Source organism: Lithobates pipiens, unplaced genomic scaffold, assembly GCF_037356315.1.
Source record: "Lithobates pipiens isolate NorthernLeopardFrog02 unplaced genomic scaffold, aLitPip1_a1.2 Scaffold_23, whole genome shotgun sequence".
NCBI classification, from domain to species: Eukaryota; Metazoa; Chordata; class Amphibia; order Anura; family Ranidae; genus Lithobates; species Lithobates pipiens.
In genome coordinates, this window is record NW_027507785.1 from 19670504 (window position 1) to 19685206 (window position 14703).

Here is a 14703-nt window from a genome sequence, read left to right on the forward strand (position 1 = left end):
GCTGGGACAGGTGTAGGGGGCGTTGGACAGATGTAGGGGCGGGGACAGGTTTAGGGAGTGGGGACAGGTGTAGCGCTCAGGAATATACACAATATATATATATATATATATACGATCTAACTGGTGATCAGATTTGAATATAAAAGAATAGAATAACTGATGTGAAAGTCATTCTAATATAAGGAAGATGACAAAATGAAACGTGTAAGAATAGTGAGGAGGAGAGGTGTGGGCTGTGCACCATTGGCCGATGTCTTGTCAAATATCGTCCTCCATCGGATAGTGTCCGCTGCGTACTGCGCATGCGCAGTACACAGCAACACATATTCCGAAAATTGCCGAGGATGACCGGCGCCTGCGCCGTGAGTCCAGGTTCTATCCCCACTATACAAGTGGACATAGAGCAGGAATAAAAAAGAGCTGAGCGCAGCGAAGCCGAGCCCGAAGCGTGGCGAGCGAAGCTCACCCGCGAGGGGCCCTCTAAAATTCACAACCCTATGTCCGCTTGGATGGTGGGGCTACCACCTCCACTCACGGCGCAGGCGTGATTTTCAAAAGCTTCGGAGATTTTCAAAAGCTTCGTCTGCTCCGTACTGATGGCCGGACACTATACGGTAGAACACCGGTCTCTCGGGTGTAGGACGTATATACACGCCCCTCTGGTGTATCACCAAGGAGATGTCCTTTTCCCTGGGACAACCAGCAGAACAGAAAAGATAGAAGAACTCTGATTGGTTGGTGCAAGTCTCTTTAATTCTTCCACATGCCGGTGGGTGGATCCACACATGACAGTGACCCGCCCACTCAGCAGACCACGCCCCGGAGACGAGATCATATGACCTAGGGGTGGGATGAGGACACGTTGTGTACATCGCTGATAACACACAAAGGGGGGGACACTCTCTACTCGTATGGGCTCCCTAATGTCAGCCCGCCCCGCCCCGCCCCCTGCACACACAGTGCGGACACACAGCGCTCTCTCTGCTCGATGTGCCTATTGGGGACACAGGACGACAGGAAAGCGTATGAGGGCGGAGACACCGGAGACAAACACAGATCCACCAATCACAGGCCTAGGAAACACGTTACCTCACTACAGCACAGCCCACGTGTGAAGAAAAGGCGGGGCGATGACGTGGGAAGGGCGGAAGAGGAGGTGACGTCGTCAGAGAGGGCGGGCCGGAGGATGACTGCAGGTAGAGAGATCTGTGTGTGTGTGTGTGTGTCAGTGTGATATCAGTGTGTGTGAGGAGAGGGGGAGGGGGCTCACCATACACTGACCATTGTATATACCATATACTGACCACTGTGCGCCTATATACTGACTGTACACACCATACACTGTATATTGACTATATACACTGACTGTACATAATATATACTGATTGTATACTCACTATACTGACCACTGTGCACCTATATACTGACTGTATATGACCAGACGCTGTATACTGACTTTACATAATATACACTGTATACTAACTGTACATACTATATACCGTACACCGTACACCATACACTGTATACACTCTCTATAGTGACTGCACATTCTATATACTGACCACTGTGCACCTATACACTGACTGTATACACCACACACTGTATACTGACTGTATATACTGATTCTATACTCTACTGACCACTGTACATACTATATACTGATTGTATACTCTATATACTGACCACTGTACACCTATATACTAACTGTATGCTGACTGTATATACTGACTGTAAATACTATATACTGACAATATATGCCTATACTGACTGTACATACTGTATATATTGGCTGTATACACTATATACTAATTGCACATACATACTGACTACATAATATATATACTGATTGTATACTCTATATACTGACCACTGTGCACCTATATACTGACTGTATACACCACATACCCTATACTGACTGCATATACTTTATGCTGACTGTATACACCATTCACTATATACTGACTGTATATATCACACAGCGTATACTGACTGTACACCCCATACACTGTATACTATCTGTCCATACTATACACTGACTGTGCATATTATATACTGACTCTACACTCCATACACCACACACTGACTGTATACACTGTTCATTGACTGTACACCCCGTATACTGCCTGTACACCCCGTATACTGCCTGTACACACCGCTCATGGACTATCTGATGACTCGCTGTACATGGCTCATGTGTTTATAAATCACATCACAAGTTATATTCTTTCTGTGTGCGGTGACTGATGCACAGAACCCCCCACTAATGCTGTGAATCGTGCCGTACATTGAAATGCATGTTTATACTGGTTACCTGTTTTTATTTCAATGACACATGAATTGTATCTAATCAAAGAGAACAAATGGTGGGAACCCCTTATAATGGGCACAGCGGATGTACAGACCTGGGAACTCAGCACAGGAATGGTGGGAACCCCTCATAATGGGCACATCGGGTGTACAGACCCAAGAACTCGGCACAGGGATGGTGGGAACCCCTCATAATGGGCACATCGGGTGTACAGACCCAAGAACTCGGCACAGGGATGGTGGGAACCCCTCATAATGGGCACAGCGGGTGTACAGACCCGGGAACTCGGCACAGGAATGGTGGGAACCCCTCATAATGGGCACAGCGGGTGTACAGGCCCAAGAACTCAGCACAGGGATGGTGGGAACCCCTCATAATGGGCACAGCGGGTGTAGAGACCCAAGAACTCAGCACATGGATGGTGGGAACCCCTCATAATGGGCACAGCGGGTGTAGAGACCCAAGAACTCGGCACAGGGATGGTGGGAACCCCTCATAATGGGCACAGCGGGTGTAGAGACCCAAGAACTCAGCACAGGGATGGTGGGAACCCCTCATAATGGGCACAGCGGGTGTACAGGCCCAAGAACTCAGCACATGGATGGTGGGAACCCCTCATAATGGGCACAGCGGGTGTACAGACCCAAGAACTCAGCACAGGGATGGTGGGAACCCCTCATAATGGGCACAGCGGGTGTACAGACCCGGGAACTCAGCACAGGAATGGTGGGAACCCCTCATAATGGGCACAGCGGGTGTACAGACCCGAGAACTCAGCACAGGGATGGTGGGAACCCCTCATAATGGGCACAGCGGGTGTACAGACCCGAGAACTCAGCACAGGGATGGTGGGAACCCCTCATAATGGGCACAGTGGGTGTACAGACCCGGAAACTCAACACTTCGGCAATCCTTCATAGTTTTCCCTTTCCTGTTCCTCTCTCTCTCTCTCTCTCTCTCTCTCTCTCTCTCTCTCTCTCTCTCTCTCTCTCTCTCTCTCTCTCTCTCTCTCTCTCTCTCTCTCTCTCTGGTATGATCTCAGCGGCTGTTGTGCTGACTGACTGCCTGAAACACAGATATTTTCACATGAATGAAAATACAGTACAGAGAGCTTGTAGATTATGAAGATTTGTTAAAAACTATTTTCAGGCAGCACTAAGGTCATTGAATGTGACCCTCTGGTTATGCCCGTGCCCACACGTTGGACAGCCACCAGCTGATGCTGGAATGTGCCAGGAAAAGACCATTCTGTCAGTGGGGACCAAAGTGTACGTGGTGGGGGGTAATGACATTCACAGACATTGTCTAGTAACCCGAGTCTTGTTGTCTTTGCAGTGGCCGAATGATCGTGAAGCCGCGGCGCAGCAGGGAGAGTATGCAGGACGTGGAGGGCCCTGGGGATGGACCCTCAAATGCCCCTGTGTACGGTGAGCATTGTACACTTCACTTATGATCACACTCCTTATAACTGTACTTTTTGTCCTATTTCAGAAGGCAGAGCCCCTCCCACTTCACTGTAAATTAATTCTGATTGGCTAGGCTTGGGTTATTGCACTTTACTCGTTGCTCTGTGTCTCCTTAACTCTTTCACTGCCTTTGGCCATTTTTGCCTACGTGGGGTGCCAAGGTTCTCCATCACTGATCTAGGGAATAAAATGGCGGTCATTACAACTTTTTATGTCACGGTATTTGCGCATGCAATTTTTCAAACGTGTTTTTTTTTTTTTTTTTTCACAAATGTAACAAAAAAAACACTAAAGTTAGCTAATTTTTTTTTCAATTTTTTTATTTTTTTTTGTGTAATGTGAAAGATGATGTCACGCCGAGTACATAGATACCTGACAACATGTCGTTTTTTTTTCTTCTCTCGATCACTTTTATTCCTATTACAAGGAAGGTAAATATCCCTTGTAATAGGAATAGGACATGGGACCACTGATGAGGATCACTCATCATGAGCAGACACGCCATGGTTGTGAAATTAAAGCCGTAGCGGGGCTGCCTGCCTCAGCTCCCGGTTGCGGTGATCCCAGATGGCTTACCACTTTCGGGCCCCTGACCACCAACAAAAGCTACCCCAGTGAGTACCTTGATCCAGCCAGAGTGGGGGTTATTTGCCCCTTTTTGTGTCCACTTTAATTACGCTGACCTTTTTATGTTACTTCAATTTCAGAACCGCCCTGGTGTCTGCTCCTGATGAGTGATCTTGAATCCACGAAACGCGTCGAGCTACCAGATTTCCCATTTACACAGTGCACCCTGTTCGTGAAACATTCCATTTTAGAGGCCAGAGATTATGTAGGCATTACCGTGCAAGAATTGTCTATTCCTCCAGTTATTGGTGGTCCCTTTTAGCTTTTATTCAGTAATATTGGTTTTATTAATGTTATTACCTGTATTACTTATTCTACCAGTCTTGCCATATGATACTAGCAATATATATGTCGATCATTGTACACCAGTTTTATTACCTATTTTATCTACTTTAAGTATCAATAGGAACATGTTTGATTGAGAGATAGAGATAGATAGATATATATATATATATATATATATATATATATATATATATATATATATATATATAATTAGAGCTATAGAGATATTATATTAAACCGCTTATTTATCCACCTTCTGCTGCTTGCAAACAATGAGTTTCATTTAAAGTCCCAACTCTTCCCCCCCCCAGCCCGCTAGCCTATGCTCACGTGCCTTTTTTATTATTACATTAATGGGGGTGGTAATACATGACCTTACCAGGCCGTAATTTCACTCAAAGTCCCAAATTCCCCCTCCCCTACTTTTCACCACCCCCTTAGTAGAAAAAAACACCCCCAAAGCATAATGTTTCCACCTCCATGTATAATGGTTCTTGGGGTCATAGGCGGCACTCTTCCTCCTCCTCCTCCTCCTCCTCCTCCTCCTCCTCCTCCTCCTCCTCCTCCTCCTCCCAACACGGCGAGTTGAGTTGATGCCAAAGAGCTGGATTTTGGTCTCATCTGACCACAACACTTTCACCCAGTTCTCCTCTGAATCATTCAGATGTTCATTAGTAAACTTCAGACGGTCTGTACATGTGATTTCTTGAGCAGGGAGACCTTGCGGGTGCGGCAGGATTTCAGTCCTTCACGGCGTAGGGTGTTACCAATTGTTTTCTTGGTGACTATGGTCTCAGCTGCCTTTAGATCATTGACAAGATTCTCCTGTGTAGTTCTGGGCTGATCCCTCACCGTCCTCATGATCACTGAAACTCCACGAGGTGAGATCTTCCATGGAGCCCCAGACCAAGGGAGATTGACAGTTGCATTACTTCCATTTGCGAAATCGCACCAACTGTTGTCACCCTCTCACCAAGCTGCTTGGTGATGGTCTTGTAGCCCATTCCAGCCTTGTGTATGTCTACAATCTTACCCCCGACATTCTTGGACAGCTCTTTGGTCTTGGCCATGGTGGAGAGATTGGAATCTGATTAATTGCTTCTGTAGACAGGTGTCTTTTATACAGCTAACAAGTTGAGATTAGGATCACTCCCTTTTGAGTGCGTGCTCCTAATCTCAGCTCATTACCTGCATAGAAGACACCTGGGAGCCAGAAATTTTACTGATTGATAGGGGATCAAATACTTATTTCACTCATTTAAAATGCAAATCAATTTACATTTATAAAATTTTTTATACATTTTGTTTGTTATTCTGTCTCTCACTGTTAAAATGAACCTACAATTAAAATTATATAATAATAATAAAATACATTTTTTTTTTCCCTCACTGTACTCCTCCTTTGTGACAGTAATCCACAGAGAAGGGTGCTCTTTTTTTTTTTTTTTTTTTATGGAGACGCTTGGGCTCTATAAAACCCCCAAATTCCTCATCTGCCCTTAAAAGCATTCAAAACACCAAGATTGGTGTTTTCGAATGTTTTTTATTTTTTTTATTTATTTATTTTAAATATGGGGACGTTGACCTCTGGACAAACAGGCAAAAAGATATGTCAGGTCATTACGAGAGGGGAGAGCAGATCAAAGCTGATTCGGTGGTACAGGAGAGCCTCAGAAAGCCATAGGAGAGGGAAGAGATCCCCTCTATTAAAGCTGACTCTAAAAATGGTACCAGATTGATGCCTGCAGCTGCAGGCATCATCCCAATATAACCACTGAAAGTCCAGTGATGTACAGGTATGTCGCTGGTCAGGGCCGTCTTTAAGGCAGGGCAAAAGGGGCAGCTGCCCTGGGCCCTGTCATTGTTGTGGGGCCCAAAACGGCTACCTCATACTTGCCAACTATCCAGGTTTAAATTCCCTTGTCCCTTGAAGTTTTATTCCTGTGCTGTATCCCAATATCTCAGTGTGAAGTGCTGCTACTAATGCTGCCCAGCTCTGCCCTATTGTTGTGTGCAGATGACTCACCTGCAGACCCTGTGTTTACATGTAAATAACCGACTTTTATATGTAAATAGCGGTGACAATACTAAGAAAATAGCTGCGACTGGTGGCATTGATATGTAAATAAAGGCGGCATTCCTATGTATATCATGCTCCCCTGCTGTGTGGAGGTGATGTGCTGTAACCTCTAGCAACTAATCTGTGAGCCGTAATGTGTGCTGTAACCTCTAGCAACTAGTCAGTAAGCAGTAATATTATGCTGTAACTGCTGGCAACCAATCGCAATCACTGCCTGATCTGATACAGAAAACTGATTTTAAGTCTAGATGCTATTTATTGTATGTCTGAGTAGGTGGAGAGGGAAATTGCATGGGGGGAGGCCCAAGAAAATTTTTGCCCAGGGTCCAATCTATATTAAAGATGGCCCTGTCACTGGTCCGAAAGTGGCTACATAAAAGGGAATGATCGGCTTGTAGAGGGATGGAAAATTTTGTGTGTGCGGGTGTTAAGAAGTGCTTTTGACACTTGGAAATGCTTTAAACTTCCCCCACAGATCTGTTAATACATGCTAGGGGGAGTACAACTGGGGGGATCCATAGTGGAGAAGGATCTGGGGGTTTTGGTAGACCATAAGCTCAATAACAACATGCAATGCTAAGCTGCGGTTTCCAAAGCGAGCAAAGTCCTTTCTTGTATTGAGAGAGGTATGGACTCCAGAGAGAGAGATATCATTTTGCCCCTCTGTACAAATCATTAGTAAGACCTCATCTGGAATATGCAGTTCAGTTTTGGGCACCAGTTCTCAAAAAGGATATCAGGGAACTGGAGAAAGTGCAGAGAAGGGCAACCAAACTGATAAGAGGCATGGAGGAGCTCAGCTATGAGGAAAGATTAGAGGAACTGAATTTATTCTCTCTTGATAAGAGGAGATTAAGGGGGGCTATGATCACCATATAGAAGGGGTCCATATTGTGAACTTGGTGTTGAGTTATTCACTTTAAGGTCATCACAGAGGACAAGGGGGCACTTGTTACTTCTAGAGGAATAGAGATTTAATCTACAAATACGGAAAAGTTTCTTCACAGTAAAGCCTCGTACACACGGACATTCCGACGGGAAATGTTCAATGACAGGCTGTTGACGGTAAATCCGTGTGTATGCTCCATCTGACAATTTTGTTGTCGGACTTTTCCGCGGACAAATGTGTGTTGTCAGATTTTCCGTGCGTGTGTACACAAGTCTGTTGGACAAAAGTCCAAAGTACAAACGTGCATGCTCAGAAGCGAGGACGAGCCGGTCGGTCTTGTAAACTAGCACTCGTAATGGAGAATTAACATTTGTGACGTGATGCAAATTATGAAATCTTGAAATGCAGCGCACAATTCTCTTCTTCTATAATGGGATAATAATGAAGCTGCTTTGCTGGTGATACTGATGGAGTTATGGCAAACTGATTTTCAAAGGCTTTTTTTTTTTTTTTTTCTAGTGATATCAAGAATAATATTTATTATGTGTTTTTTTTTTTTTTTTTTTTAAATTTGTGCAAGTTACCACAACACCATTATCCCGTACTTTTTAAGATCAAAGATACAACTATGTTGGTGTCCCTTGTCAATTTTATTGTATTTTTTAAAATATATCTGCCTACTCCCAAACTGTCATTTGAAGTAAAACAAATGGGCAAGTATTTATTCTCCACAATTTTTTTTTTAATGTGCATTAAAAAAAGAAAACAAATAAAATTACACATGTAATCTGCCAATAGAACTTAAAGGGGTTGTAAAGGTTCGTTTTTTATTTTCTAAATAGGTTCCTTTAAGTTAGTGCATTGTTGGTTCACTTACCTTTTCCTTCGATTTCTCTTCTAAATGTTTTTTTTCTTTGTTTTCTTCGTCTGAATTTCTTCCTGTTCCTCCTCAGTAAGCTGTTCAGTAATCTGTTCTGGCTGACTAAACACCGCTCGGATGATGGTGTGAAGTTTACTGAGGAGAAACAGGAAGTGAGAAATTCAGACAAAGGAAAAAAAAAAACATTTAGAAGGGAAATCAAAGGAAAAGGTAAGTGAACCAACAATGCACTAGCTTAAAGGAACCTATGTAGAAAATAAAAAACAAACCTTTACAACCCCTTTAACCAAAAAGTGCATTCTATGCATCCAAAAATATACCAAATGAAATCATTATTATTCAACCAAAAAATTAATCTCAAAGCAATAACTCCAAGGCTGATAATAAATAACACCTTATCTCCTCCGATTCCGCAACATGTCTATTTGACGAACGTTCAGAAATGAACTGAAAAGCACGAAATGAAAAATGCGAAAAAAAAAAAAGTGCAAATCAACACTCTCCAAACTTCTGCTAACACAAAATTAGAAGAAGGAGCTTAAAGGGTGGTGCTAAAGAGCTGAAAAAAATGCATAGCACGTCACTACGTTCGTAATTGTTGGCCAACAATTTGTGTGGCCGTGTGTATGCAAGACAAGTTTGGGCCAACGGCCTTCGGACAAAACTCCACGATTTTGTTGGCCAACAATCTGATCGTGTGTACAAGGCTTAAGAGCTGTGAAAATGTGGAATAGACTCCCTCCAGAGGTGGTTTTGGCCAGCTCAGTAGATTGCTTTAACCACTTGAGATCCGTGCTATAGCCAAATGACGCCTACAGCACGGACCTCCTTTGCTGGGCCTACGTCTATTGACGTTGTCCCGTGCACGAGCGGCCTGCGCGCGCGGCGCGCTCTGTGATCGGCGAGTCTATGAGACTCGCCTGATCACGGATCCGAGCAAGGGGTCGATCCTGACCCCTTACCGCGTGATCAGCTGTCAGCCAATGACAGCTGATCATGTGATACAACGGAGCCAGTAATCGGCTATTATTCCTCCTTGTGCTAACAGCGCGAGGAGAAAAAAAAGAGCCGATCACCGGCGGCCATGATCGGGACATCAGTCCCGATCACGGCCAGCCCTGCCAGTGCCCACCTGCCCCCTGCCAGTGCCACCCATCAATAAATAAGTGCCCCCCGTCAGCACCCATCCGTGCCATCTTATCTGTGCCTATTGGTGCCGCCTTATCTGTGCCTATTGGTGCCACCTTAACTGTGCCTATCGGTGCCGCCTCATCAGCGCACTTCAATGAAGGAGAAAAATGACCTGTTTGCAAAATTTTATAACAAACTATTAAACATGATTTTATTTTTTTGCATCTTTTTTTGTTTGATTAGCGAAAAATAAAACTCCCAGCTGTAATTAAATACCACCAAAAGAAAGTTCTATTTGTGGGAAAAAAATTATAAAAATTTCATTTGGGTACAGTGTTGTATAACCGTGCAATTGTCATTCAAAGGGCATCAGTGCTGAAAGCTGAAAATTGGTCTGGGCAGGAGGGGGGTTTAAGTGCCCAGTAAGCAAGTGGTTAAAAAAGGCCTGGATTCTTTCTAAAATGTACATAATATAACTGGGTACTGACATTTATAAGTAAAGTTGATCCAGGGAAAATCCGATTGCCTCTCGGGGGATCAGGAAGGATTATTTTTTTCCCCTGCAGTAGCAAATTGGCTCATGCTTTGCTGTGTTTTTTTTATTTATTTATTTTTTTGCCCTTCTCTGGATTAATGGTGGGTATAGGTTTGTATATATGGGATATTTATTTTTATTATTATTATTATTATTAATAATGTTTTTAGTTGAACTAGATGGACTTGTGTTTTTTTTTTTTTTTTTTTTTTTATTTATTTCAGCCTAACTATGTAACTATGTTCTAGGCTATTGTTATTGCTAAAGGTAATTTTTATTTTATTTTTTATTTTTTTTATTCCACAGAGTCTAAAGGAATAGATGGAGCCCCAAGAACGCCACCCCCCCTGTGGCAGGAGAAGAATAATACCAAGCGTAGCTTAGCAGATTCCCCCAGACGTAGGAGGAAGCCCACCAAAACACATCGCAACCCAAGCAGCAGCTCTCCAGAACCGTCTCTGAACAATGTGAATGAGTTTGATGCTTCTGGTCAGGATAATGAGACGAGCGACGATCATTCCCCAAACAAGCTGCCTGAGCTGCTGAGTGGGGACAAAATGGAGGCCCGCAACAGTGACCTTTTAGTTGGCGAGTTGAAGGCTCACACAGGGGAGAAGAATGAAACAAACAACAATGGAGGAGCTGAGTGTCCTGTACCATCCTGCGGGTCGCGATTTTCTGCTAGCCGAATGTTCCGATCTCAGAAAGGAACCAGCACAAAAGCCAAGCCCTTCCTGTGCACGGTGTGCGGGAAATGGTTCAGCCAGAAATCTCTGCTCATCCAGCATCACCGTAACCACACCGGCGAGCGCCCCTACCCATGCATGGATTGCAGCAAAAGTTTCACCTCCTGCTCTCTGCTCATCCGTCACCAGAAGATTCACACTGGTGAAAAACCCTTTGCATGCTTGGACTGCAGCAAATGTTTCAGCGAGAGTTCCCAGCTGGTCCGCCACCAGCGCACTCACACCGGAGAGCGCCCGTACACGTGCATAGAGTGCGGCAAGAGTTTCAGCGAGAGCTCCAAGCTAGTCATCCACCAGCGCACTCACACTGGCGAACGGCCGTATTCCTGCAGCGACTGTGGCAAGAGCTTCAGCGTGCGCTCGCACCTTATCACGCACCAGAGGACTCACACGGGTGAGCGCCCCTACACCTGCATACAGTGTGGCAAGAGCTTTAGCGAGAGCTCCAAGCTTGTGATGCATCAACGCATTCACACCGGCGAGCGCCCTTACACGTGCGCCACCTGCGGCAAGAGCTTCAGCCAGCGCTCCGTCCTGGTGACCCACCAACGTATACACACGGGCGAAAAGCCCTACACCTGTCCCGACTGCGGCAAATGTTTCATCGACAAGGTGGGCTGCGACCGCCACCGCGTCACGCACAGCGACGAGAAGCCTTTCCAGTGCCCCCTTTGCGGCAAGAACTTCAGTCGCAACTCCGACTACAACAAACATCAACGCACCCATACCGGAGAGAGGCCGTATGCTTGCCCGCAGTGCGGCAAAAATTTCAGCTGGAGTTACCAGCTTGTCCGCCACCAGCGTGTCCATACTGGTGAAAAGCCTTACATTTGTATTGAATGCGGGCAGAGCTTCTGCTGGAGCTACCAACTGGCCACTCACCAGAAATCGCACACGACAGAAAACTCCTTTGTGTAAATACGCTATTTATGAGAACAATTAAACCGTACCCACCTGGGCGTAATATGCGGCCATATCGCAGGGCAGTTGGGCAGTTGTCCATCCCGTACCCAATATCCAATCATACCATACAGCGTGTTCCTGTCTCGTGCCCCAATTCTCCATCATATCTGTGAATGGCTGGATCTTTGTCCATCTTGTGCCCAATATCCATTCACAAATATTTGGTGAAATGGCGGAATGGGGTTGGCCTGCACGCAGCATTCTCAGTTGTATTGTAGATCGCAGATCTTGTGGTGTTGTCCTAAGGCCTAATGACCCTTTCCATTAATTGGAATGTTTACATACAGATTGCAACCTTGGTTCACAAAGATCAAAGCAGATAATGCAACGCTCAAAATGTAAGTCCTTTGCAGGCTTGTGGGTGCTCTGGCTCGGATGCTCTCTCACACCGGTACAGACATAAATACAAAGAATAGAGCCTTGGGTCACAAAGACCTGCAACTTGAAGTCCAAATTTTAGTGGTAACCATGCCAAGCCAATATATCTTGCCATGTTATATTCACATCCGTGGATAAAAATGGAGGAAACATCCACCTCCTCATTTTTTTTTTTTTTGAATGGTTTTTAAGCTCTCAGAAACCTCTCCCAGCTTGCTTTTGGAAGGGCCATGACTCGAATGTGTACAGAGCCTGTGAGGAGCAACACGAGTGATTGTAATCTGTGGACAAAAGTTGGCCATACACTAGTAGAATTAGAACCAGCAAGATTTCACTTCTTGAGAGAAGTTCTCCTTGTATGTCTGGGATTGCATTCCAGTAGTTTCCAAACAAAATTATTTTAGCTCGATGGCGAGGATTGTAGGCACTGAAGGACTATTTTTTTTCAGAATTTCCATACAAACTTTCAAACCAAATATCACTTGTGTGTATGGCCAGCTTTGGGCTTCTTGATAGCCAATCGAAGTGTCTGTTGTTTAGCTTGCCAAGTTGGCAACTGTCCAGTGATGTATTAGTAAATACAGACTTGGACACCAACCAATCCAGAATTATTTTATTTTTTTTGCCAACTTCGTGAGGTTTCTCTGTTGCATTACATTTCGCTGAAGGTTTGGATAATTATATCAAGATGTTAACCAATGCTGGACTAGTATTAGGTCTGATGGCCTTTTTCACAGTGGGAGTATCACTGGGACACATAGACAACCCACACTGTGTGTAGTCATTTCTTGCTGTCCCTGATCTTCCAGGGTGAATGCCATCTTATTAAATGTCTTCATCTCTGGTGCATTTGGGTGATGCAGGCAGTTCAGGTTCCCCGAATGGCCAAACGTCGTTGCCTGATTCATTCTCATTAAATGAGCCAATTTTCGAACTTTAGATTCTATGGATGAAATGCATTGCATGGGCTGAAGCTTTGCCCACCGTTGCCACAACTTGTGACTTTGCCACACACCGGCTCATCTGTAGTTCATCTATGTCTGATTCTACCCACTAAAAAATGTGGCCTTGTGATGTCACATTGGGAAGGGGGCATGTGCTTTAAATATTAAAACTCTCAGACTGGTACTCGGGATACAAACATTCTTCTTCTGACCTGCCCTCTTCATCCTTCCGCTGTGGATATATAGTTGGCTCCATTTGTTGAAAAAGTTACAGTATTCATGGGAATCACAAGAAATGGCATCATGGAAGTTGTGGCAACCGTAAAAAATATGTCTGCTAAGAAAGAAAAGGAGAGAGAAATATTTTAAATTTTTGATTGCTGTGTTTTCCAGATATCAGTGTTTTCCATCCAGCAATGGGGGGGCCGTCGCTGTACAACTTTCTGGAAGCCAGGCATTGGTGCGGGACGCGATCGGTCACTTTTGCACAATTTTGTAGACCTGAGTTGTGTACCAAATTTTCTCATCACTACAGGAGTGCAGCTAGAGCTTTCCCCAAAGCTGGATACGGGCCTCAGCTGTTCCAGGTTATAATTTGCCTTGGCAGTTTTTCTCTTTTAAGGCTGCCAATCAGAATGTATCTGCCATAGTTTAAAAGCAGTCGGTATGGAGAGAGATCGGTCCTGGCTGCTGTGAGTTACGCATTGCTCTTTGCCTTATTAATAAAAGGGCCCCAGTGTTGCACTGCCTTTTATCCACCTCTTATGTTTCAGTTTGGGAAAGAGGTTCGTGATAAAAGTTCAGTCCATCCAAAACTGATTTCAGGAATCGGTGGCACCCGGGGGCCAAATCACCCTTTTCATACCTCCTTTTATTTATATCCCTATTTATTTTAGATTTCCATGGCTCCTAGCTCTGTTCCTGGCCTCTTTGGGGTGGGTGATCCCTCTACACCAGGGATATGCAATTAGCGGACCTCCAGCTGTTGCAAAACTACAAGTCCCATCATCCCTCTGCCTCTGCCTGTCACGCTTGTGGCTGTCAGGGTCTTGCTATGCCTCATGGGAATTATAGTTCGGCAACAGCTGGAGGTCCGCTAATAATTCCCATGAGGCATAGCAAGACCCTGACAGCCACAAGCGTGACAGGCAGAGGCAGAGGGATGATGGGACTTGTAGTTTTGCAACAGCTGGAGGTCCGCTAATTGCATATCCCTGATCTACACCATTACACCATCCAAGATATACAGTGAGGGGGGAAAAAAAGTATTTGATCCCCCTGCTGATTTTGTACGTTTTGCCCACTGACAAAGAAATGATCTGTCTATAATTTTAATAGAAAAAATTGGTGTATATCGCGCCGACCTATATCTAGTAGCAGCCTGCACAACACTAGGACAAGTGCAAATCAAGGAATAAGTAAAAAGTGAAATTACGTGCAGCGCTCAAAACATGGAAATACATATGTATAC

General features: G+C 44.6%; 1 protein-coding gene across 1 annotated transcript; it reads left to right on the top strand.

Annotated features, from left to right (window-relative positions):
* The first annotated feature begins 618 nt into the window (after positions 1-618).
* LOC143927237 (uncharacterized) lies at positions 619-14242 on the top strand. Its single transcript, XM_077451234.1, has 3 exons — positions 619-1196; positions 3644-3735; positions 10508-14242. Exons 2-3 carry the CDS (start codon positions 3651-3653, stop codon positions 11863-11865), a joined length of 1443 nt encoding a protein of 480 aa, XP_077307360.1. The 5' UTR covers positions 619-1196; positions 3644-3650; the 3' UTR covers positions 11866-14242.
* Positions 14243-14703: the final 461 nt, after the last annotated feature.